The 23,528-nt window shown below is 45.9% G+C and overlaps 2 protein-coding genes across 2 annotated transcripts in view; one reads left to right on the top strand and one right to left on the bottom strand.

Moving 5' to 3' along the window:
• LOC142197275 (cystatin-like) overlaps positions 1-23,528 on the bottom strand; it is a 376,276-nt gene that overhangs the window by 30,228 nt on the left and 322,520 nt on the right. The window lies entirely within an intron of this gene.
• On the top strand, positions 21,085-23,463 carry LOC142196578 (cystatin-like). The gene is made up of 3 exons (XM_075266549.1): positions 21,085-21,333; positions 21,485-21,601; positions 23,321-23,463. The coding sequence occupies exons 1-3, from the start codon at positions 21,127-21,129 to the stop codon at positions 23,405-23,407; spliced, it is 411 nt and encodes a 136-aa protein (XP_075122650.1). The 5' UTR covers positions 21,085-21,126; the 3' UTR covers positions 23,408-23,463.

The following is a 23,528-nucleotide window of genomic DNA, read 5'->3' as shown; positions in this document are numbered from 1 at the left end:
CTACAATCAATGGTAGAAGTAATAGTGGGCATCCATATGTTCTGTATCCATAGAGGGCCAGCAGTGACTATAATGTCCTCTGGTGGGCCCGGGGACCCCCGTCTGTCACTGTATCACATATTACAGATATATACAGTAAGATAATAGGGGATAATAAGCATTTCTATCAGGGCCAGGTGTATGGAGGGGCCAGGTAGGAGCAGTGATATGGACCTAATAGAATAGTGTCTGTACAATAGAAGTCACCGGCACAATAACAATATACATTGCTCTTATTTATTAGGAGACAATTATCCAGAAGATCTTCTAGTCCAGTGAAGTCCATCATGGTAAGTCATGCAGCAGTGAGATATATATAATATGACAGAATTGATATATTTAGGGTTTTTTCCCCCATAAACCTAAATCTGAGTCCTGTATGGAGCCTATGTAAGCACATTGTTATACATCTGATGTCATGTGATGATCTCCCACCAGCTTATACTGGAGCTCATACATTTGTCCTGGCCATACTGTCGCCTCTTTCCTACCTTTATGGGAACCCCACAGGGAGCTGGGGGATGGGAGAGAAGCTACAAGTGTCCCATTGCCCATGAAATCTTATTAGAAATGACTGGAGACATTCATGTAAATGTTTCCTATAAACAGGGAGAAGCTGATGTGAAGAGAGACTAATACTGGTCAGTTCCTCACAGTCGCCCCCTAGTGTTCCCTGTAATACAGTCTGTGTAATGATCAGTCATGTCATAAGATCTTCAGTATTAGATCCCGCTCACTTACCAGCGTCCTCCGGTCTGCAGAGCGCTCACGTGGACGTCTTCTCTCATCTAATAACTGACCGCAGAGAACTGATTTTTCTAATTCCTGTCCTGCAATCCTATTGGTTGTGGCTGCGGTTACCATGGTGACAGATGATGCAGCCTGAGGATTTAACCATTTAAATGCCAACACTGTTTTATCAACAAGGCCTTTGTATCTGTCTATTCACATTACTGTATAAGGTCTTGTTTATTGCAGGATAAGACACATATCACTAACTCATTCACTTGTAGTAACTCTCTTTAATGTGTGGAATATAAAACACCAATTCCGATATTGATTTTGCATTTTATATTTTACTCCATTCACCATACCTAACATATATTTATTTTATTTAATGGCTCAGTACGATTACATTGATAATAAATATCTATAGACTTTTTGTCTCACTGCTTTTGGAACTTGCAAACTCATCATGCTTCGGGGGGTCATTGGGTGCCAACAATAAAGCGTCCTGAGACCTGCATGGCTCATCCAAGGGAATAATGGGCTCACTCACAAATTTGCCACAAATAAAGAACGGTTTCTGACCGTCCTCCAAGAGCAAATGCCAATCCACAAAAAAAAAAAAACCTGGGATTTATGCAGTAGAGTGAAGATGCTGCAGATATGAAAATCCACGACCTGCTGTGATATTTATGTGTCATTATTATGGTACATCTGAATGGGTTATAAAACCTCACATCCACTTGTACTATATTGTAAACTGCTGCAGATTGAGGCTCCGTTCCCACGGAGTAACACGCCGCTTATTCTGACACGTAAACACGTGTCAGAGTGAGCGCTGTAAAACAGAATCCCATTGACTTCAATGGGTGCCGTGTTACGTGCGCTACACATTGAAATCAAAGGGTTAAAAAGCCTCCCATTGATTTCAAAGTGTAGTGCGCGTAAGATGGCACCCATTGAAGTCAATGGGATTCTGTTTTACAGCACTCTGACATGTGTTTACGTGTCAGAATGAGCAGCGCATTACTCTGTGGGAACGGAGCCTTAAGGTGCACAATTTGTTATAGAAATTCTCAGCAAATCTGCGACATCTGGCCCCGGCCTAGGTTATACAGGCATCATGGTGGGGTCTCTTACATAGATGAAGGCTGTCCTTTTGGAGGACCCAGTTGATCCATGCATGTCACCAGCAGCCAACTTATCTGTCAATGGCCTCTGTCAGCCAGGACCCTTGAACATGTAACATTGGCAGCTGAAACAAGGACATTTTCAGAAATTTCTGAAATTTTTGTCCCTTGCTTACCCAGAAAATTTGCACTGCATGTCAAACGCATTTATACTCCCCCAAGGAAACTATTGCTAAAAATTGCATTTATTTTGGGATGTGTACTCTGTACCTGTTTTGTACCTGCATTGTGCAGACATACTGACTGTGCAGTATTGCTATTTTTACAGCCAACCAGCAGTTTTACCCAGAAAACAGTTGATAAAATCATCTTATTGGCCACCTGGTTCTGCAGGTAAAATTGTATATTCATCAGAAAAATCATAGAAATAAATCCCGTCCTGATAACATGTTCAAATAATTCTAAGTCACACTTTGGCCACTACATAGATGCTCAGCCTGAAACAGTATCAAACTCAAGTGCCTAGGGTCCACCTGAAGAACTTGATCTGGGGGCCACCCAACAGCCTCCTGCTAATAGCCTACACCACGGCTCCTTCACTGACATGTTACTGTGCTGACTATCTGGAACCAGTGCTGTACATTTCAGAATTTTTTCAGTATCGTCATCCCCTATAATACTGTGCATACCCCAATAACTCCACACAGTGGCCATATATGGTATGTATTACTCGACAGTGACCCCCATACAATATAAAATCTCCCCAGATCCCCCCTACAGCATAATGCTCCACAGTGGCCCCACAGAGTATAATATGCTCCTCAGCAGCCCAGCACAGCATAATAGTCTCCACACAGTGCCCCACTACATAGTATGCTCTATAGAGGGGGCCCCCTACCATAATGCTCCACAATGGCTCCACACAATATAATATGCTCCTCAAAGGGCCCCCAGTATAAAAAAATAAGAGTTATAGTTACCTTCCTTACCTCCCCTGGGCATCCTTGCGCTGTTCCACTGTCTCCAGCTTCCTCTTCTTTGGCTGATGTCACGTGATGTTATAACGCCAGTGTGCCCCATGAAACTGTTGAGGCCCAGTCACAGGCCTCAACAGTGACCCCCTTCCCCCAGGGATGAGCGACATCAACCGTTTTTGACTCGCCCCTTCCAAACCCCATAACTTTTTTATTTCTCCGCTCTCAGAGCCATATGAGGTCCTAATGTTTGCGGGACAAATTTTTCTTCATGATGCCACCATTATTTATTCTGTACAATGTACTGGGAAGCTTTTAAAAATATTCAGAATGGGGGGGGGATTTGAAGAAAAAGTGCATTTGTGCGATTTCCTTATGGAATTTGCTTTTACAGCGTTCACTCTGCAGCCAAAATGAAATGTCGCCTGTATTCTATGTTTCGGTGCAATTCTGGAGATACCAAATTTATATGGTTTGATTTACATTTTAACCCCTTAACAAAAATCCAAAATTGTGCTTTTTTTTTTTTTTCTAAAAGTCGCCATATTCTGACACCCATAACGTTTTTTATACTTCCATGTATGGGGATTGATAGGGCGTCTTTTTTTGTGGGGCCAGGTGTACTTTTCAGTTCTACCATTTTGGGGAATTGGTATTGCTTTGATAGTTTTTTATTCAACTATTTATCTGAGGCAAAAAAGTGAAAAAATGGCGGTTTTTCCTGCTACGGCATTTACCGTACAGGAAAAATATTTTTATGGATTTGTAGAGCGGGCGTTTTCGGACACAGGGATACCTAATATGTATGTTTTTCACAGTATTTAACTACTATGTATGTGTTTTAAGGAAAGGGGGGTGAATTTTTAATACTTTTTTAATTTATTTAGTTTTTACTTTTTTTTTTTTTTTTTTTTTTTTTGCATTTATTAGACCCCCTAGGGGTCTTGAACCCCAGGGGGTCTGATCACTAATGCAATGCATTACAATACATTGCAAAAAATCGTCATTTCTTTTGCAGGCTGCATAGATCAGCCTGCAAAAGAAAAGCACTGCAGATCGTCCGGGGAGCCTTTACAAGGCTCCAGGCTGTCATGCCAACGTAACGATCACCAGCAAAATGACTGCGCCCATGTGCCGCCGGGAAAATGACGCCTCGGTCAGCTTTGACCGAGGTGCCAGAAGGGTTAATTCCGACGATCGGTGTGGGGGACCGACTGTTATTGCCATACCTCCCAACTTTTGAAGAACCGAAAGAGGGAGAAAATGTGCAGCGCACGTAGCGCACCGCAGCAAATTTAGCCCCACCCACTTTTGTGTTGACTCTGCCCATTCTCATTGATTTTTTTCATGTGCCCGCACACAGTATAATCCTCCTACAGTCACCCGTAAATTTTATGTCTCCCCTCTATCTCTCACCCAGTTTCATATACACCCTTCATCTGCCCCCAGTTTTATGCCCTCCCTCCATCTCTGCCCCCAGTTTCATGTCCCCTCCATCTCTGCCCCCAGATTCATGTCTCCACATCTCTGTCCCCAGATTCATGTCCCCCATCTCTTCCCGCAGTTTCATGTCCCTCCATCTCTGCCCCCAGATTCATGTCCCCTCCATCTCTGCCCCCAGTTTCATGTCCCCTCCATCTCTGCCCACAGATTCATGTCCCCCATCTCTGCCCTCAGTTTCATGTCCCTCCATCTCTGTCCCCAGACTCATGTCCCCCATCACTGCCCACAGATTCATGTCCCCCATCTCTGCCCCCAGATTCATGTCCCCTCCATCTCTGTCCCCAGATTCATGTCCCCCATCTCTGCCTACAGATTCATGCCCCCCTCCATCTCTGCCCCCAGATTCATGTCTCCACATCTCTGCCCTCAGATTCATGTACCCACATCTCTGCCCCCAGATTCATGTCCTCTCCATCTCTGCCCCCAGATTCATGTCTCCACATCTATGCCCTCAGATTCATGTACCCACATCTCTGCCCCCAGTGTCATGCCGTCCTCTCCTTCATCTGCCCCCAGTTTCATGTCCCTCCATCTCTGTCCCCAGATTCATGTCGCCCATCTCTGCCCACAGATTCATGTCCCCCATCTCTGCCCCCAGATTCATGCCCCCCTCCATCTCTGCCCCCAGATTCATGTCCCCCATCTCTGCCCACAGATTCTTGTCCCTCCATCTCTGTCCCCAGATTCATGTCCCCCATCTCTGCCCACAGATTCATGTCCCCTCCATCTCTGCCCCCAGATTCATGCCCCCCATCTCTGCCCCCAGATTCATGTCCTCTCCATCTCTGCTCCCAGATTCATGTCTCCACATCTCTGCCCCCAGATTCATGTCCTCTCCATCTCTGCTCCCAGATTCATGTCTCCACATCTCTGCCCCCAGATTCATGTCCTCTCCATCTCTGCTCCCAGATTCATGCCCCCCATCTCTGCCCCCAGATTCATGTCCTCTCCATCTCTGCTCCCAGATTCATGTCTCCACATCTCTGCCCCCAGATTCATGTCCTCTCCATCTCTGCTCCCAGATTCATGTCTCCACATCTCTGCCCCCAGATTCATGTCCTCTCCATCTCTGCTCCCAGATTCATGTCTCCACATCTCTGCCCCCAGATTCATGTCCTCTCCATCTCTGCTCCCAGATTCATGTCTCCACATCTCTGCCCCCAGATTCATGTCCCCACATCTCTGCCCCCAGTGTCATGCTGTCCTCTCCTTCATCTGCCCCCAGTTTCACGTTCCACCTGAGTGTACACATTACACTTACCTTCTCCTTCGCTCCCTCACCGCTCTCTGCGCACCTCTCTCTCTCTCTCACTGGCACACAGTTGTAGACGCGATGTGACATCATCACATCGAGTCTACAAAGCCAGTAGCCGACGTGCAGCGGCGAAGCAAGGAGCTGAACTGTGTTCAACTCCTTGCTTTGGCCGCGTATGTGTTCAACTCAGATCTGCATCCTCTGGACGCAGATCTGAGTTGAAATCGGGACATACCTTCCTCCAACCGGGACCGCGGGACACATCACCGAAATCGTGAAAAATCGCGGAAATCGGGACAGTTGGGAGGTATGGTTATTGCATGTTGTCTGCTGTATGATACAACAGACACCAGGCGGCCACCATAGTTAAACACCCAGCGTCCGCCGTACTAGTATGACGGATGTCGGGAAGGGGTTAATAGGCCGTTATCTGCTAGAAAGCTGGCAAAGACTATTTGGGGACAAATGTTCTTGGATGCTACAGCTAAGGTCCCATGTTGTGGAACGCAGCTACAAAATGCAGCGGAAACGCCTCTTGTTTTTTTTGCAAGGCTTTCATTACATCTTTGCTGTGAAAAAAGCAACAAGTCAATTTTAACTGTGGAAACGCTCACATTGTCTCTACAGATTTAGGCTAAAGGTTAGTCATTGTCAAATCCGGTGTCTCCAGGCCTAAATGGACAACTGGCCACCCTACTTCTCTCGGTGCTTTGATAGAGTTCACTTAGGAGATACAATTTTCTGATAATTTCCTTATGGCGGGTTTACAATACTACACAAGTACTCACCACCTACGTCCTCACTGCACTAATTCATGTTGTAAGCTTAGGGGGCATTCACACGGAGTAACGCCGGGAGTGTATTACAGCCGTACACGCCGGCGCTACGGCAGGCTGCTGAACACTTCCCATTCACTTCAATGGGAGCGCTTGTAAACGCCACTGAAGTGAATGGGAAGTGTTCGGCAGCCTGCCGTAGCGCCGGCGTGTACGGCTGTAATACACGCCTGGCGTTACTCCGTGTGAATGCCCCCTGAGAGCCACAAGATGTCAGTATTTCCTATGAACTTGCCTTTATTGTGTGACTACATCATATGTGACTATTACTAACAGCTGACGCATGTGGACTTAAGTTGGTGCACCAGCCATACTAGTCAGTAGATAAGACCTTTACCCAACATTGAACATTTTTCAACAGAGACATTATTTTCAATACTAAATTCATGATTTCCTATAGATCCAAATAGAGGTTTTATTATAGAAATAGTTGCATGCATGACAAACGCATGGCAGCATTATATCCAAAGTATTGCTCTGTACGCCCTTGCTGGATAAACACAAATTCGGCCGAACATGTCATACACTTTTATATTTGGCTAGCTGTGGTGAGTGTACAGATTACAGGGTATCAGCCTAGCCTGGACTTCAGATCATAAAAATAGAGAACCCCCTTCCCCCTTAACAATCTGTCCTTTATTGCTTTACTTTTCAGTTTTATTTTTTTCCTAAATATAGTACATGATGGCACATATGATGGGCAAGGATAAACTAGAGATGGACGAACCTCTAAAGATTTGTTTCATTTTGGATTTGGATGGTTCGGCCCAAAGAATATTCAGTTTGGAATAAAAAAGTTTGTCATGAGCTGGTGAGAGTGTCTGTCGCTTCCTTGGGGTCCTCTTCTGGCTTTCTGCAAGTGTCAGGGTCGGACTGGCCCGCTGGGGAACCAGGGGAATCCCCCGGTAGGCCCCGAGCCCTGACTGTTAAGTCCTCATTTTACTAATGCAGATACAATGGTCGGGGCCCCCAATCGAGCACCTGATCCAATGCATCTGCATTTGCCTCAGCACACACGGGCCTCCATTAGCTGATGCTGAAGCTCTACATGCTGTCCTCCCGATATATAGGAAAAGTATATATATATATATATATATATATATATATATATATATATATATATATAGGAGGACAGCATGTGCAGCTTCAGCATTAGCTATAAAGGCTACTCGTAATCCTCTCACTGACCTGCTGCTCTCCTGTGAGGACCTGCTGTGCTGCCCGGACTTCCTTCCTCCCTCCCCCTCCCCTCACAGTGAGCCGTCTCTCGGAGCGTGTGGGGAAGACAGAAGCCGTCTGCTGCAATGCTGTACTCTTCTGGAAAATGTAAATATATCATTTTGGTAAAATCTGTCTATTTAATATGTATATATCTGTACATTTGTTTACTGTATGTGTCTTGTATATTGTGTGAGTACTGTATGTTTGTATACAGGTATGTATACTGTATACAGGTATGTACACAGTATACTATAATCATGTTTATGGGTGAGTATATGTATATATGTGAGTATATATAGAATTTATACATTCATATAAGTATATATATGACATATATATACTTATATATATATATATATATATATACATCTCTGCCCCCAGATTCATGTCCTCTCCATCTCTGGCCCCAGATTCATGTCCCCACATCTCTGCCCCCAGTGTCATACCGTCCTCTCCTTCATCTGCCCCCAGATTCACGTTCCACCTCCACATTAAACTTACCTTCTCCTCCGCTCCCTCACCGCTCTCTGCCCGCCTCTCTCGCTGACACATGCGGCTGAAGGAAGGAGCTGACGCAGGTCAGCTCCTCGCTTCGCCGCTGCCCGCGTCTTACCCTGACACATGCGGCTGAAGCTGCTCGCTTGCTCGCTTCGCCGCTGCGTGTCTCTCTCGCTGACACATCGCGTCTACAAGCCAGGAGCCGGCGGCAGCAGCGAAGCGAGATGCTGACACACCTGTGTCAGCTCCTTCCTTCAGCCGCATATGTGTTCAACTCAGATCCGCGTCCTCTGGACGCAGATCTGAGTTGAAATCGGGACATACCTCCCTCCAACCGGGACCGCTGGACATGTCACCCAAATCGTGACTGTCCCGCGGAAATCGGGACGGTTGGGAGGTATGATACAAGGTGTAGCAGTACATTTAGGTAGTGCACATGGTATAGTGGGTGAGCAGCATGGCTCCCGACATGTTATTACCTTTAACCGTTGTGTTTTGGAACCGCTGATCTGCAGGGTCCTGGCGGTGGGCCGCTAGAAACAATTCCACTGGTGGGCCCTAGACACCCCATTCCGACCCTGGCAAGTGTCATGACATTGCCGTGCCCCATGGGACTGCTGAGGCCAAATTACAGTTCACCAGGTTGTGTGATGTCACCCAGGAGGCCAGAAGAGGACCACAAGGATGGAACAGCACATGGTGCCCAGGAGAGGTGAAGGAAGGCGAGTATAACTGTTTATTATGTTTCCACACCTACCCTGGGCCTACACTTATTATAGTCAGCGCCGCACCTCTCATGAGGCGACCTGAAGCGACAGCTTGGGTTGGGTTGGGTTTGGGGGGGGGGGGGCGGCTTTCTGTCGTCCGCCTCAGGCGGCAAAAAGGCTAGGTTCACCCCTGCATTTAGGTACACCTGGCGGCTTTGCTTTGACTGAACACGCCTGAAACTACTGAAACTAAACTTTTATTACTATACCCTGGGGTCTATACCAACTCCAAGTAAAATGAGCGGAGACAAACGGGATGTGAGGAAACATAACTAACAGTGAGCCATAATGACACTGTTTCCACTCATGGGATGTGATGGGAGAGGCCTGAAGATCTGAATTAGAGCCAAGGAGGGGTGAGAAACAAATTTGTAATGAACACTGTAACCACACGGAGTTGTTTGGCTCAGAAATTTGGTCAGGAAACTGACTCAAACTCCTCCTCCTAAAAACGCCTCATCATAGGACTGTATGGTGAGGCGTTTTTTGGAGGAGCAATTTGAGTCAGTTTCCTGACCAAATTCCTGAGCTAAACAACTAAACAACGGAGTAACGGCGGGCTCAATTTGAGCTTCTTTTTACAGACATAGAACTCCGAGGGTCGCGTTAACGTTGCATTCGCGCGTCGTTTTTTTACTATGAGTGCATACGCGGCGTTTTTTGCTCACGTACACGCTCCGTTAAAAAATGCAGAGCGTGTACCCGAGCAAAAAATGCCGCGTATGCGCTCATAGTAAAAAAACATTGCGTGAATGCAACGTTAACGCGACCCTCGGAGTTCTACGCCTGTAAAAAGAAGCTCAAATTGAGCCCGGTGTTACTGTGAAGGCAGCCTAAGGGCTACTCTAGGACATTATGCTGTATGGAGGCCACTATGGGACATTATGCTGTGTGACAAGGCCATTATACACATGTGGACAAAATTGTTGTTCCCCTCGTTTAATGAATGGTCACAGAAATAACTTGAATCTGACAAAAGTAATAATAAATAAAAATTCTATGAAAATGGACAAATGAAAGTCAGACTTTGTTTTTCGCTTAAACAGAATTTTTTTAAATAAAGCTCATGAAACAAGAAATGGACAGAAATGATGGTTCCCTTGACTTAATATTTTGTTGCACAACCTTCTGAGGCAATCTCTGCGATCAGACGATTCCGGTAACTGTCAATGAGACTTCTGCCCCTCTCAGCAGGTATTGTGGCCCTACTTCATGAGTAAACTGCTCCAGGTGTCTTGGGTGTGAAGGGTGCCTTCTCCAGACACCATGTTTCAGCTCCTTCCAAAGATGTTCAATAGGATTTAGGTGCGGGCTCATAGAAGGACACTTCAGAAGTCCCATGTTTTCCTCTTAGCCATTCTTGGGTGTTTTTAGCTGTGTGTTTTGGGTCATTACCATGCTGCAAGACCCACGATCTGTAACTGAGACCAAGCTTTCTGACACTGGGCAGCACATTTCTCTCTAGAATCTCTTGATAGTTTTGAGATTTCATTGTACCCTGCACAGATTCAAGACCCTGTACCAGATGCAACAAAGCAGCCCCAGAACATAACAGAGCCTCCTCCATGTTTCACAGTAGGGACAGTCTTCTTTTCATGATATGCTTCATTTTTCCGTCTGTAAACATAGAGCTGATGTACCTTGCTGAAAACTTTGATTTTGTCTCATCTGTCCATAGGACATTCTCCCAGAAGCTTTGTGGCTTTTCAACATGTAGTTTGGTTATTAATACTTTTGTCAGATTCAAGTTATTTCTATGATCATTGTGGGTTTTTCTTTCATTAAACGTGGGGTACCAACAATTTTGTCCATGTGTGTACTTGATAAAGGGACCACTGTGGGAAACTGTAATGTGTGTAAATAAGGCATTATACTGTGTGGGGGCTAGTAAAGGGGACATTTTACAGGAAAGTGGCGCTATGCTGTGTGGGGATAGGGAGCCTCAGGTCAAAAGTTTGCTACGGGGCTCATTGTCACATGCGGGCCTTCCTAGCACCTGATTCTTGAACTCACCCTCTACATAGGCAGTAAACTGATTGTAAATTGCACCCCAAACACAAGCTGTTACCTCATCTCTCAAATCCTATAACATTCTCCCTGTGGCCATTCCAGGGGAATTTATTGATATTGGTCACTTATATAGTGTCATCATATGCCACATCGCTTTACTCATATTGTCAATCACTGTCCCATATAGGGCTCACAATCTAAATTCCCTATCAGTATGTCTTTTTAGTGTGGGAGGAAACTGGAGTACACCCATACAAACACAGTGAGAACATACAAACTCCTTGCAGAACAGGGGCGGATCCAGGGCCGGGCGAGCCGGGCAACCGCTTAGCGGGGCCCCGCGGCCCGGCCCTAACAAAATGGTCCCGGTCAGGCAAGTGCCGGGGCCCACAGAGCCTCTGGGGGCCTCCGGCACTTGCCTGTCACGATTTCAGCTCATCGGCGTCCGTCCGCCGATGAGCTGGAATACATACGCGATGCAGGAGCTGTGAGATCAGCTCCTGCTTTAAAGCTCCGGCCCGGCTTGCATGTGTAGGCGCGATGACGTCATCACATCACGCTTACACACGCAAGCCGGGCCGGAGCTAAGCAGGAGCTGAGGTCACAGCTCCTGCATCGCGTATGTGACTGCACTGGAGTGAGAGAGAGGAGCGTCGGGGGAACGATGGAAGGTGAGTGATGGAAGGTGAGTGTAAGTGTTTGTTTTGTATTAAATATTAAGGTGGAACATAATGAAGGGGGCCCATGAAACTGGGGGGCAAATGAAGGGGAGGGGGGGGAACGGCATGACACTGGGGAAGATGAAGGGGGTGGGGAGAGAACGGCATGAAACTGGGGACAAAGATGGAGGGGGCCCAAAGAAACTGGGGGGCAAATGAAGGGGAGGGGGGAACAGCATGACACTGGGGCAGATGGAGGGGGGGGAGAACAGCATGACACTGGGGCAGATGGAGGGGGGGAGAACAGCATGACACTGGGGCAGATGAAGGGGGAGAACAGCATGACACTGGGGCAGATGAAGGGGGGGAGAACGGCATGACACTGGGGCAGATGAAGGGGGAGAGAACGGCATGACACTGGGGCAGATGAAGGGGGAGAGAACGGCATGACACTGGGGCAGATGAAGGGGGAGAGAACAGCATGACACTGTGGCAAATGAAGGGGGGGAGAACGGCATGACACTGAGGCAGATGAAGGGGGGAGAATAGCATGACACTGTGGCAGATGAAGGGGGGAGAATAGCATGACACCGTGGCAAATGAAGGGGGGGGGAACGGCATGACACTGAGGCAGATGAAGGGGGGAGAATAGCATGACACTGGGGTGGATGGAGGGGGGAGAACAGCATGACAATGGGGCAGATGAAGGGGCGAGAACGGCATGACACTGGGGCAAATGAAGGGGGAGAGAATGGCATGACACTGGGGCAAATGAAGGGGGGGAGAACGGTATGACACTGGGGCAGATGAAGGGGGAGAGAACAGCATGACACTGTGGCAAATGAAGGGGGGGGAGAACGGCATGACACTGAGGCAGATGAAGGGGGAGAATAGCATGACACTGGGGTGGATGGAGGGGGGAGAACAGCATGACACTGGGGCAGATGAAGGGGCGAGAACGGCATGACACTGGGGCAAATGAAGGGGGAGAGAATGGCATGACACTGGGGCAAATGAAGGGGGGGAGAACGGTATGACACTGAGGCAGATGAAGGGGGTGGGATGGCATGACACTGGGGCAGATGAAGGGGGAGAGAATGGCATGACACTGGGGCAGATGAATGGGGGGAGAATGGCATGACACTGGGGCAGAGACGGTGGGGGGACATGAAACTGTGGGCAGATAAAGGGGGAGAATGGCATGACACTGGGGACAGAGATAGAGGGGGGGGACATGAAACTAGGGGTAGATGAAGGGTGTATATGAAAATGGGGAGAGATGGAGGGGGGACATATAATTTACGGGTGACTGTAGGAGGATTACACTGTGTGGAATCACATGAAAAATTAATGAGAATGGGCGGAGTCAACATAAAAGTGGGTGGGGCCTAATTTGCTGTGGCGCGCTGCGCGTAGGGCCCCGCCAAAGTCAATTGCCCAGGGCCCCGCAAACCCTGGATCCGCCACTGTTGCAGAAGCTGTCCTTGGCTGGATTCGATCTCAGGGCTCCAGTGCTGCAAGGTTATAGTGCTAACCACTGAGATTATCTTGGGCTCACTTTTTGGGAAATCAAAGCAACTTAGCCATGGATACAGATCTTCATTATCTATCATTGTTTTCATTAGCGTCCAAAGGATAATTTCCGTGAGCAGCTAGAGGAAGGGAAAAATGAACCCTTATATGGCATCTCCAGACACAGCTATCTGTAAGGAGGGAGTGACTCATTGCTGCAGTTCTCTACATGTCCTATGAATCCAATGAGTCTTAGTCACACATTGCAGAAAAAAAAAAAACATTTCAGATACATGATCTCAGTATGCTCTGTTTGCTGCATGTTATGTGAAGGGTTCCTATCATATGGAAAATAGCTGATGGTCACTGACCGGACCTCTCCCACCATTAGAGGATTCTTTCAAAGCTCAGAACAAAAAGAGATAAATGAATAAAAGACACTTGTAAGACTATGTGCATGTCTGTCCGGTGTAAATCCGTCACAAATTGCCAAAACTGATTTTTCTTTTTCGTCTAGAAGCAATGAGAACTGTCAGTTTATATCTTTCATCATTAACTCAAATGCAGTGGCGTAACCGCCAGGGTAGCGGCTGCCACAGGGCCCGGGACATTAGGGACCCGGCGACAGCCGCTACTGGTACATTTTTTTTTTATTTTTTTTTTTGGGGGGGGGGGGTGTTAATAGGCCATTACCGGCTGGAGTTACTCCAGCTGGTAACAGGTCCTATTTACTTTCGGATCCTGGCAGGGGCTGGGATCGGTAAGTGACGCCGCGGGCCCCACAAACACTATTATTATAGTCGGGGGTCTTTTCAGACCCCAGAGTATAATGATCGGAGGCCCAGGAGAGGTAAGGGAACATAAAAACAGTGTTACTTACCTCTCCGGGTTCCAGACAGGCTTCGGGTCTACTTGTGTGACGTCCCTGACGTCACATGACCAAGGCCTGCATCCCGGATCATGTAACGTCCTGGACGTCATTGAAGATGGCTGACACCACAGAGTGCAACGGAGCCAGGGATGCGTGAGTAACAGTGGGTTTTTTTATGATAGTATCCCCTCTCAGCCTCCAATTATTATACTCTGGGGTCTGAAAAGACCCCAGAGTATAATAATTGTTCATGGGTGTTCACAATGGGGCATAATACTGAGTGCAGGGGCCACTATGGGGTGTAATAGTATGTGAGGGGCCACTATGGGGTGTAATAGTATGTGCAGGGGCCACTATGGGATGTAATACTGTGTGCAGGGGCCACTATTGGGCATAATACTGTGTGCAGGGGCCACTGTAGGGCATAATACTGTGTGCAGGGACCACTATGGGGCATAATACTGTGTGCAGGGACCACTATGGGGCATGGGCTATGGAGCCATGTCAAAAGTTCGCCACAGGCCCCCGCCATTCCTAGTTTGCCACTGCTTAAGTGTTAAAAAAGGCAGAACCTTTTTTCTGTTGTGTTTTTTTTTTCAACAGGAGATAAAATCCAGCATGCAAAACACCAGTGTGAACATAGTTACATAGTTAGTATGATTGAAAAAAGACATATGTCCATCATGCTCAACCAGAGGATGGGAAAAGGCATGAGGAATTTAATCCACCTTAGTGTGGTTCGGGTAATCTGTGGGTCTCCTTGGTTTATGGGCCAGATGGAAGCTGCAATCTCAATACTGATGCATTTATGGGCCCCCTGAGTCTCCTGGGCCCTGGTGCAACTGCACCCCTTCAAGTTACGCCCCTGCATTCTATACATTTCCATCATCATCAATGTGATTTTTCTCTAAAGAGACCACTTGGTTCCTTACACTGATGCACCTTACGCTAGGTTCACAACAGCGTTCAGGATTCCGTTTTTCTGGTCCACTTAGGGACCTGAAAAAATGGAAAACCTAATCCGCTTAAAAACAGGGGGAATTATTTTCAGCCCTTCCTAGTATGGGATGAAAATAATTGCATATAAGCGGTATCCCAATAAAGATCAGAAAATTGTTTGTCAGGTTGGAATTGGGATTGGCCAGAGATTTATTGATGTATGGAGAACCTTGTGTATTACATAATGTATTTTTATACTAGATTACAGCATATGCTGGGCCACCACTGCCATGATGGGCACGGCTTTGTAGGTCTGTCAGGTGATTCTACCTGTGGTGTCTTGTACCACAACAGGACAAGGTCCATCCACACTGCCAGCTGTGACATCTGTAATAGAGATGAGCGAGTAATGTTCGGATCAGCCGATCCGAACAGCACGCTCGCACAGAAATGAATGGACGTAGCCGGCACGCGGGGGGTTAATTGGCCAGCCGGCGTCAAAGCGGAAGTACCAGGTGCATCCATTCATTTCTATGGTGCGTGCTGTTTGGATCGGCTGATCCGAACAGTACTCGCTCATCTCTAATCTGTAACAATATACAATAGTGTAAGTGAATGTAGTCAGATACTGGCACATATATGACTATAACAAGTTAATAAAGTATATGGGCAAGAGGGAGGGAACACCAAGGAGGAAGAAGGGGAAGTAAGCAGGGCTAAATAAATAATCTATGATGCTGAGTGAGGTATGTGAGTGTCAGCCCCACCACTTCCTCCTATACGCTGATAGTCCCTTAAAGGGATAGCATCCGATCAGTCAGTTGCCCCCAGGCTTAACACAGCATGGGATCAATAAGCTGGACCAGCGTCAGAGCCTGGCAAACACAGGCATGTGTCAGCGCTACAAGCTTCTGAGGAGGCTCACTGGGCTGCCGGGTGCTGACTGTATCACCGCTAAGTGTCCCAACAGGCTGACAGCACCTACTCCTCCCTGACTCAGCTCCAGGTATGCTGTGTGTGTACATACATGTTCTGTCTTGTTTCTGTGTGTGTACATGTACTGAAGGCCAGATAAAACGATAAGTATAAAATGAATGGAATGCTCTTAGGCTTGGGTCACATCTGCAACTGTGCTCCTTGTCATTGTGATCCGCTAGGGGACCTGGATGACATAGAGCTGGACCATTGTTATAGGGGTTACACACGGACAGCAGACTATAATAGGGTCCACTGGCTGTCTACTATGTCAAAACTGAAATCAGCAGAGTGAAATCCCCAACATGCAGGAATGTTGTCAATTTTCGGTTCTTTCTGGAGACTCCGATGCAAATCTGAGGTTAGGTACACATCTACGTATACATGGCTGCAACATATGGGGAATTCAAGGAAGGCCGGCTGGATGGCGAAGCCAATGAGGGAAGGCCTGCATGACAGGAGATGACACAAGAGGACGAAAGTTTAAGCTGGGGGCACATTAAGGGTTAATTTGGCCGTTAGCTTGGGAGGCTGGGTTGAGAGGGAGGTGGAGTTTAGTGGGTAGAGGAGGGGGTAGAGGGTATTTAAGCTCAGGGCAGGAAGATTGCCCCCAGTCTCATGACTTGGCAGTATATGGCACGGAATGGTGCAGTAGCTGTGGTGCATGCTGATTTGGAGAATGGGGAAGGTGCGTTCTGGAGGTTGGACGGGGTCCACCTAAACGCGGTGGGCATTGATATGTGGTGCCTGGGTCTACAGTCAGGAATTGAAACGGCCATTAGGGTGTGGAGGGACTCCCGCCAGTAAGGTGTCACAGGCGGGCCGTGGTGGCAGTGGGGGTCCTCGAGGTTGGGATTTTTGGTAGGGGAGGGCCCCATAGTAGGGGCTGGACTCCCCCAAACCAGTAAGCAGGTTTTGGTGGATTGTGGCTGGTGGATAGAAGTGTTCTTAAGGGGTTGGCTCATTTGGCCAAGGGAATAGGGCAAGCACCAAGGCGCTTTAAGTAGTTGGTGCCCCCAAGCTGGTGTGGAACAGCTGGAGGTAAACGTTGCCAGTGCTAAATGGGACGTTATATTTGGGATTTGGGCCTCGAGGACCTCCGTCGTCGGTTAGCAGTTTACGGGTAAAGGGTTGGGTTAAACACGTGGGGGTGTTTACTGTATTTTGGTTGGGAATTTTGCATTTGGTTATTTTATTTATATTATTTTATTTAATAAAATGGCTGCTGTGGCCAACTAATCCAAGAGAACGTGTCGAGTCTTTATTTCAGGTTGAGAAAAAAGTGTGTGAAGAAGGACCGAGTTGGCAATACCTATGTCATGACCTGATTCTGCTTTAACTCACTGGAGGCTGTATATACAGGCTTCAGAGGCACTATATATATATATATATATATATATATATATATATATATATATACAATGTTGGCCAAAAGTAATAGCACCCTTGTAATTCTGTCAGATAATACTCATTTTCTTCCAGAAAATGATTGAAATCACAAATTCTTTGGTATTATTATTCATTTAATTTGTCTTCAATGGAAAACCACAAAAAGAATTGTCAAAAAGCCAAATTGGATATAATTCCACAGCAAACATAAAAAGGGGTGGACAAAAGTATTGGCACTGTTTGAAAAATCATGTGATTCTTCTCTAATTTGTGTAATTAACAGCACCTGTTACTTACCTGAGGCACCTAACAGGTGGTGGCAATAACTAAATCACACTTGCAGCCAGTTGAAATGGATTAAAGTTGACTCAACCTCTGTCCTGTGTCCTTGTGTATACCACATTGAGCATGGAGAAAAGAAAGAAGACCAAAGAACTGTCTGAGGACTTGAGAAGCACAATTGTGAGAAAATATGAGTAATCTCAAGGCTACAAGTCCATCTACAAATACCTGAATGTTCCTGTGTCTACCGTGCGCAGTGTCACCAAGAAGTTTAAAGCCCATGGCACTGCGGCTAACCTCCCTAGATGTGGATGGAGAAGAAAAATTGACAAGAGATTTCAACGCAAGATTGTGCGGATGGTGGATAAAGAACATCGACTAACATCCAAACAAGTTCAAGCTGCCCTGCAGTCCGAGGGTACAACAGTGTCACCTCGTACTATCCGTCGGCGTCTGAATGAAAAGGGACTGTATGGTAGGAGACCCAGGAAGACCCCACTTCTTACCCAGAGACATAAAAAAGCCAGGCTGGAGTTTTCCAAAACTTACCTGAGAAATCCAAAAACATTTTGGAAGAATGTTCTCTGGTCAGATGAGACAAAAGTAGAGCTTTTTGGGAAAAGGCATCAACATAGAGTTTACAGGGGAAAAAAAGACGCCTTCAAAGAAAAGAACACGGTCTCTACAGTCCAACATGGCGAAGGTTCCCTGATATTTTGGGGTTGCTTTGCTGCCTCTGGCACTGGACTGCTTGACCGTGTGCATGGCATTATGAAGTCTGAAGACTACCAACAAATTTTGCAGCATAATGTGGGGCCCAGTGTGAGAAAGCTGGATCTCCCTCAGTGGTCATGGCTCTTCCAGCAGGACAATGACCCAAAACACACTTCAGGTCAGCACTAGAAAATGGTTTGAGAGAAAGCCCTGGAGACTTGTAAAGTGGCAGCAATGAGTCCAGACCTGAATCCCATAGAACACCTGTGGGGGAGAGATATCTTGATGGCAGTTTGGAGAAGGCCCCCTTCACATCTCAGGGACCTGGAGCAGTTTGCGAAAGAAGAATGGTCTAAAATTCCAGCAGAGCCTTGTAAGAAACTCATTGCTGGTTACCGGAAGTGGTTGTGCGCAGTTATTGTGTCTAAAGGTTGTGCTACCGAGTATTAGGCTGAGGGGGCCAATACTTTTGTCCGGACCATTTTTGGAGTTTTGTGTAAAATGATCAATGATTTCACTTTTTTTCATTCTCTTTTGTGTTTTTTCATTGCAAGCAAAATAAATGAAGATATTAATACCAAAGAGTTTGTGCTTGCAATCATTTTCTGGAAGAAACTGAGTATTATCTGACAGAATTGCAGGGGTGCTTAGCTATTTTGGCTACTTTCCTCTCCTCTCCCATCCTCCTTCACTTGTACATGTTTGGTTGCTCTGGTAGTACCGATCTGCTCATTTGGCTGGGGGGGGTGGGGTGGTAATGCAATTCGGATCATATTTGAGATGCTTCATGGCAGTGTTTTGACTTCCTTCTACATCTCGTTGGTGGTTTTTTGGTATTGCCCAGGGTTTATAAGAGGTATCATCCTGTCCTTTTTGGCCTATCTTCAGACCCCCTGCAGAGCGTTTCCCGCCCTCCCTCTCCTTTTTATATCACTATGCTTTGTTTATGTGTGATCTTTTGTGTACGGATACCTGTCTCTTTTCCAGAGTCTTCAGATTATGTATGTTAAAGTCACAGCTGGCGGTATGGTGGCGTGCCCGTGAGCAGTCTTACGGCTGGCATACCACGCCACACCAATCTGGTTATTTCCTATTTTTTTATGTTTACTATTTCCAGTTTACGAAATTCTGGTTTACGGGTATAAATATAGAGTGATGGTTTTCCTTATATAAAGAGCTGTGCCAACCCTGTCCATACAATTTGGAGTTTACAACGTTGTCCTGTCTTTATTCATGAGGATGGGCGGTTATAGGACCTAGCGAGATAAGTTTTTGTAGTTTATGCAGTCAGCAGACGCCTGCTGTTTGCCACCACACCCTGTAATTTTGTGAACTAGGCCTTGATATCTACTGTTGCTTTTTCATCTATCAAACTGTCGACCTTATTCCACCGAAGGTTACCACCCATTGTATTTGTGTGTGGGCTGAGAGTCTAGGCCGCAATATATGGTACAGGTCCTAGCCCTGTCTGATTTTGTGGCCCTGCTTCCACGGCTCCTGTTTATTGAATGAAAGGGGCCGATGCACAGGTGGCATCCATGGGTCCCCAGTGCACCACCTGCGCCATTCATTAATGGCAGCCGGCTAGTACACAGTCATTTGCAACCAGCTTTAAGGTGCTGAATTTGGCATGGAATCCACCTCAGATACAACGCTGAAAAAAAAAGCCTCCCATTGACTTCAATGGGTTCCTTTTTCTGCTAGAAAAAGGAACCCATTGAAGTCAATGGGAGCAGAAAAAGGAACCCATTGAAGTCAATTGGAAGCTTTTTTTTCAGCGCTGAATCTGACGCGGATTCCATGCCAAATTCAGCACCACTTTCCTCCGTGTGAATGCACCCTTACTCTGTTGGGTCCACAAGGATACCTGCTGCAGAATTAAATCCCACAGAACAAATCTCATGCACATGGCTGCTCTGTGTAGGTTACAGAGGATTATTTATAGGCAAGTTCACAGTGACTGAGTGGCTATGATTAGAGATGAGCGAGTAGTATTCGATCGAGTAGGTATTCGATCGAATACTACGGTATTCGAAATACTCGTACTCTGTCGAACACTACTAGCTGTTCGAAGTTAGGATTCGATGCAGAACCAGCGTCCTCTTCCGATGCAGAACCCGCGTCCTCTTCCGGCTCTGAATTCACTCTGCATGCGCAGTCAGCTCTCCCTAGGCCCGATGCCTAGCAGAGTGAATTCAAGGCCGGAAGAGGACGCGAGGCCGCTGCGCAGGGAGAAGAATCCAGCCCGACCCTCACTCATGGACTTGGTAAGTAGAATTTGATCGAATGTTGCCTACCCCTGAAACGAGCAATTCCCCCCATAGACTATAATGGGGTTCGAAACCCAGTCGAACAGTGTGCGGCTGTTCGAATCGGATTTCGAACCTCGAACATTTTAGTGTTCGCTCATCTCTAGCTATGATCAATCACCTTGTGGCCTTGTCGTAGGCTGTGTTAACATCCATAAGACTTCAAAAATGCCTGACATAATAAAGCTCTTTCAATGTGTTTTCTTTCTAAATAATGTTTCACATACAAATATGTATAGTTATTTTCAGATAAGATAATAATGAATTTGTTTCTACGATAAAATGTGATATACCGTCAGACTTTCCCTATCCTTTAGCCAAGTGTAGAGGATTCTGCAATGAGTAAATGCCATGTATTATGTGAGTTATCATTAATTAAATAACACATCAATAGAAATGCATTAGTCTTATCAGTCTTTCATCTTTACCTGTCCCCACGTCCGCCTGCTCGTGACTATAAAAGTGTCGCTCGGCTGTTCCTCGGCCTCTTCTTCCATCATTCTTTTGCATTGGAAGCATGATGTCAGCGGGGTTGTGTACCAGAGCTTTAGTGGCTCTCTCTGTCTTGTCTGTATATGTGTATGGTGATGGAGGCCTTCAGAAGCGAAACCCCAGTGATCAAGATGTTGTAAAGGCGGCCATGTTTGCAGTTAATGGGTACAATCAAAAATCCACAGATGAATATGACTACAAGCTAATAAAGGTCTTATCTGCTGAGTCTCAGGTAAGTAACACTTAGAATACTTGTACGTTTCTTCTTCTTAGATACCAACTAACTACAAATTATTGTTTGGTCCTTATATATTTCTCTATCAACTTCTGTTTAATAGGCTTATCCACTTTCTAATATTAATGGCCTATATCTCATTTTTCAGATCGTCGCTGGTACGCGATATGTTTTGACTGTAGAAATTGGAAGGAAGGATTGTAAGAGAGACTCAACGAGTGAGAACAGCTCCTGCCACATCATTCAAGACTCCAACCTGGCCAAGGTCATTACTGTTATATGAGTAATCTTACCATTGGGATTATTTTAAGGATTTGGAGACACGGTGGTTCATTAATCCACTGAATAAATCGTCAGTGCTCCTCTTATAAGGTGGGGTGTAAAAACGTATATATACCGTCAGCGCTGATATGCTAATAGCCCTCATTCCTTAAAAACAGATTACTTAGGGGGCATTCACACGATGTAACGCAGCGTTGATTCTGACATGTAAACTCGTGTCAGAGTCAGCGCTGCCAAACAGAATCTCATTGACTTCAATGGGTTCCGTTTAGCGTGCGTACCACATTGAAATCAATGGGAGGCTTTTTAACTCATTGATTTCAATGTGTTACGCGCTCTAAACGGAACCCATTGAAGACAATGGGATTCTATTTTCCAGCGCTGATTCTGACGCGAGTTTACATGTCAGAATCAACGCCGCGTTACATCGTGTGAATGCCCCCTTACATCTGTATCTGAGCAGTGGTGTGGCTAGCACCAGGGATACATAGCAATGGGTTCCCCATTCAGTACAGTTTGGCCCACTTAAGAAGCACTCCAGTGATTTTTGCTGCCATCAATATGTACTCATTCCCCAATATATAATTCAGCCAATATTACCTTATCTAGTTATTTCTTTCTATCTGAATCCTTTCCTTCTGCTAAGTCATACATTCTCACTTTGACCCCAGAGTTTATGACTAAGGTCACACATTGCGGAAACGCAGCTTTTCTTGTTGCATATTTTGCTGCGCTTCTAATAAGCCAAAGCCACGAATGGCCACAAATGGAATGGGAAATATATATAAAGCTCTTACTTCTCCCTTCTGCTCAATCCACTCCTGACTTTGGTTCAAAAAACAAAGCAAAATTTGCAATAAAAAAGCTGCATTTCCACAATGTGGACCTCAGCCTAATAAGGTTTTGTGACCTTCGAAATTTCAGGTCAAATTCGTTTCTAAATGAATTGGTTTGTCCTCCCCTTGACATAAATTAGACAGACCCTCCTTGCACCTAGGTGAAAATCTACACTAGCTCCATAAAGGCAAGAGTTAGCCTGAAATGTGTAAGGGGGGAGGGCGCCATATCCATTATTCTTTTAAAATGATCATGTTTTGGAAATCAGTTCCTACCGTTGGTTTGCTGAATCGAATATTAAATTTTTTATGTTACATAAGGTGTTTAATGGTTGCAACTTAGTAACCGATTTGCAAATATTTTATGCCACAATAGTAGGATAGCCATCATGTAAACTCCCTCAATGTAGAATATGGAGAGAAGTATGATTGTACTGCCTCACGGCAGGTATATATAGTACAGTCTCTAGCTGTCCATGTGATGCTGAGACATCATGGAATTGATAGCAGAGAAAGAGAAATCTAAAAGCCAAGATGGAGTCTGATCAGGAGCCGAGGAGAAGCTGAAGTGCAGGGATAGGAGTGCAGTATACCTGAAAGAAGCCTGGAGAGTGACAGACAACCAGGTGACAAGGACAGGGATACAAAAGAGTGTTTTTGCCGTAGTCCTTCCATAACCTCTATGGCAGTATCTACAATACTACTAAGAGTAATAAGAGTTTCTATTTGCATAGTCCTTCAGAATAAATTATGTTTTAGGTTAAACATAGTGAAGGATGCTTCATGAATAAAGAAAGTGCAACTTACACATTTTTTAAAGATGACGTGGTGCCTAAGCAAATAAATGTGTTTCTGTTACTTTGCAGACCTTGTTTTGCACATTTTCGGTACTGGAGGTGCCATGGGAGAATAAGGAAAGCCTGCTGACATCATCCTGCACAGTCCAGCACTAGACAAGACAATAATTCTACATCATCCCTTGTCCAATATAAAATAACAACCAAAATATGTGGAATAAACTGTGACAACCCGTGTTTAACTTTTTGTTGGCGATTTTTGCAAAAAAAAAAAAAA

This window comes from Leptodactylus fuscus, chromosome 3 (genome assembly GCF_031893055.1).
Source record: "Leptodactylus fuscus isolate aLepFus1 chromosome 3, aLepFus1.hap2, whole genome shotgun sequence".
Lineage (NCBI taxonomy): Eukaryota > Metazoa > Chordata > Amphibia > Anura > Leptodactylidae > Leptodactylus > Leptodactylus fuscus.
The sequence above is the reverse complement of the archived record's forward strand: the minus strand, read 5'-3'. Positions and strand labels throughout refer to the sequence as shown.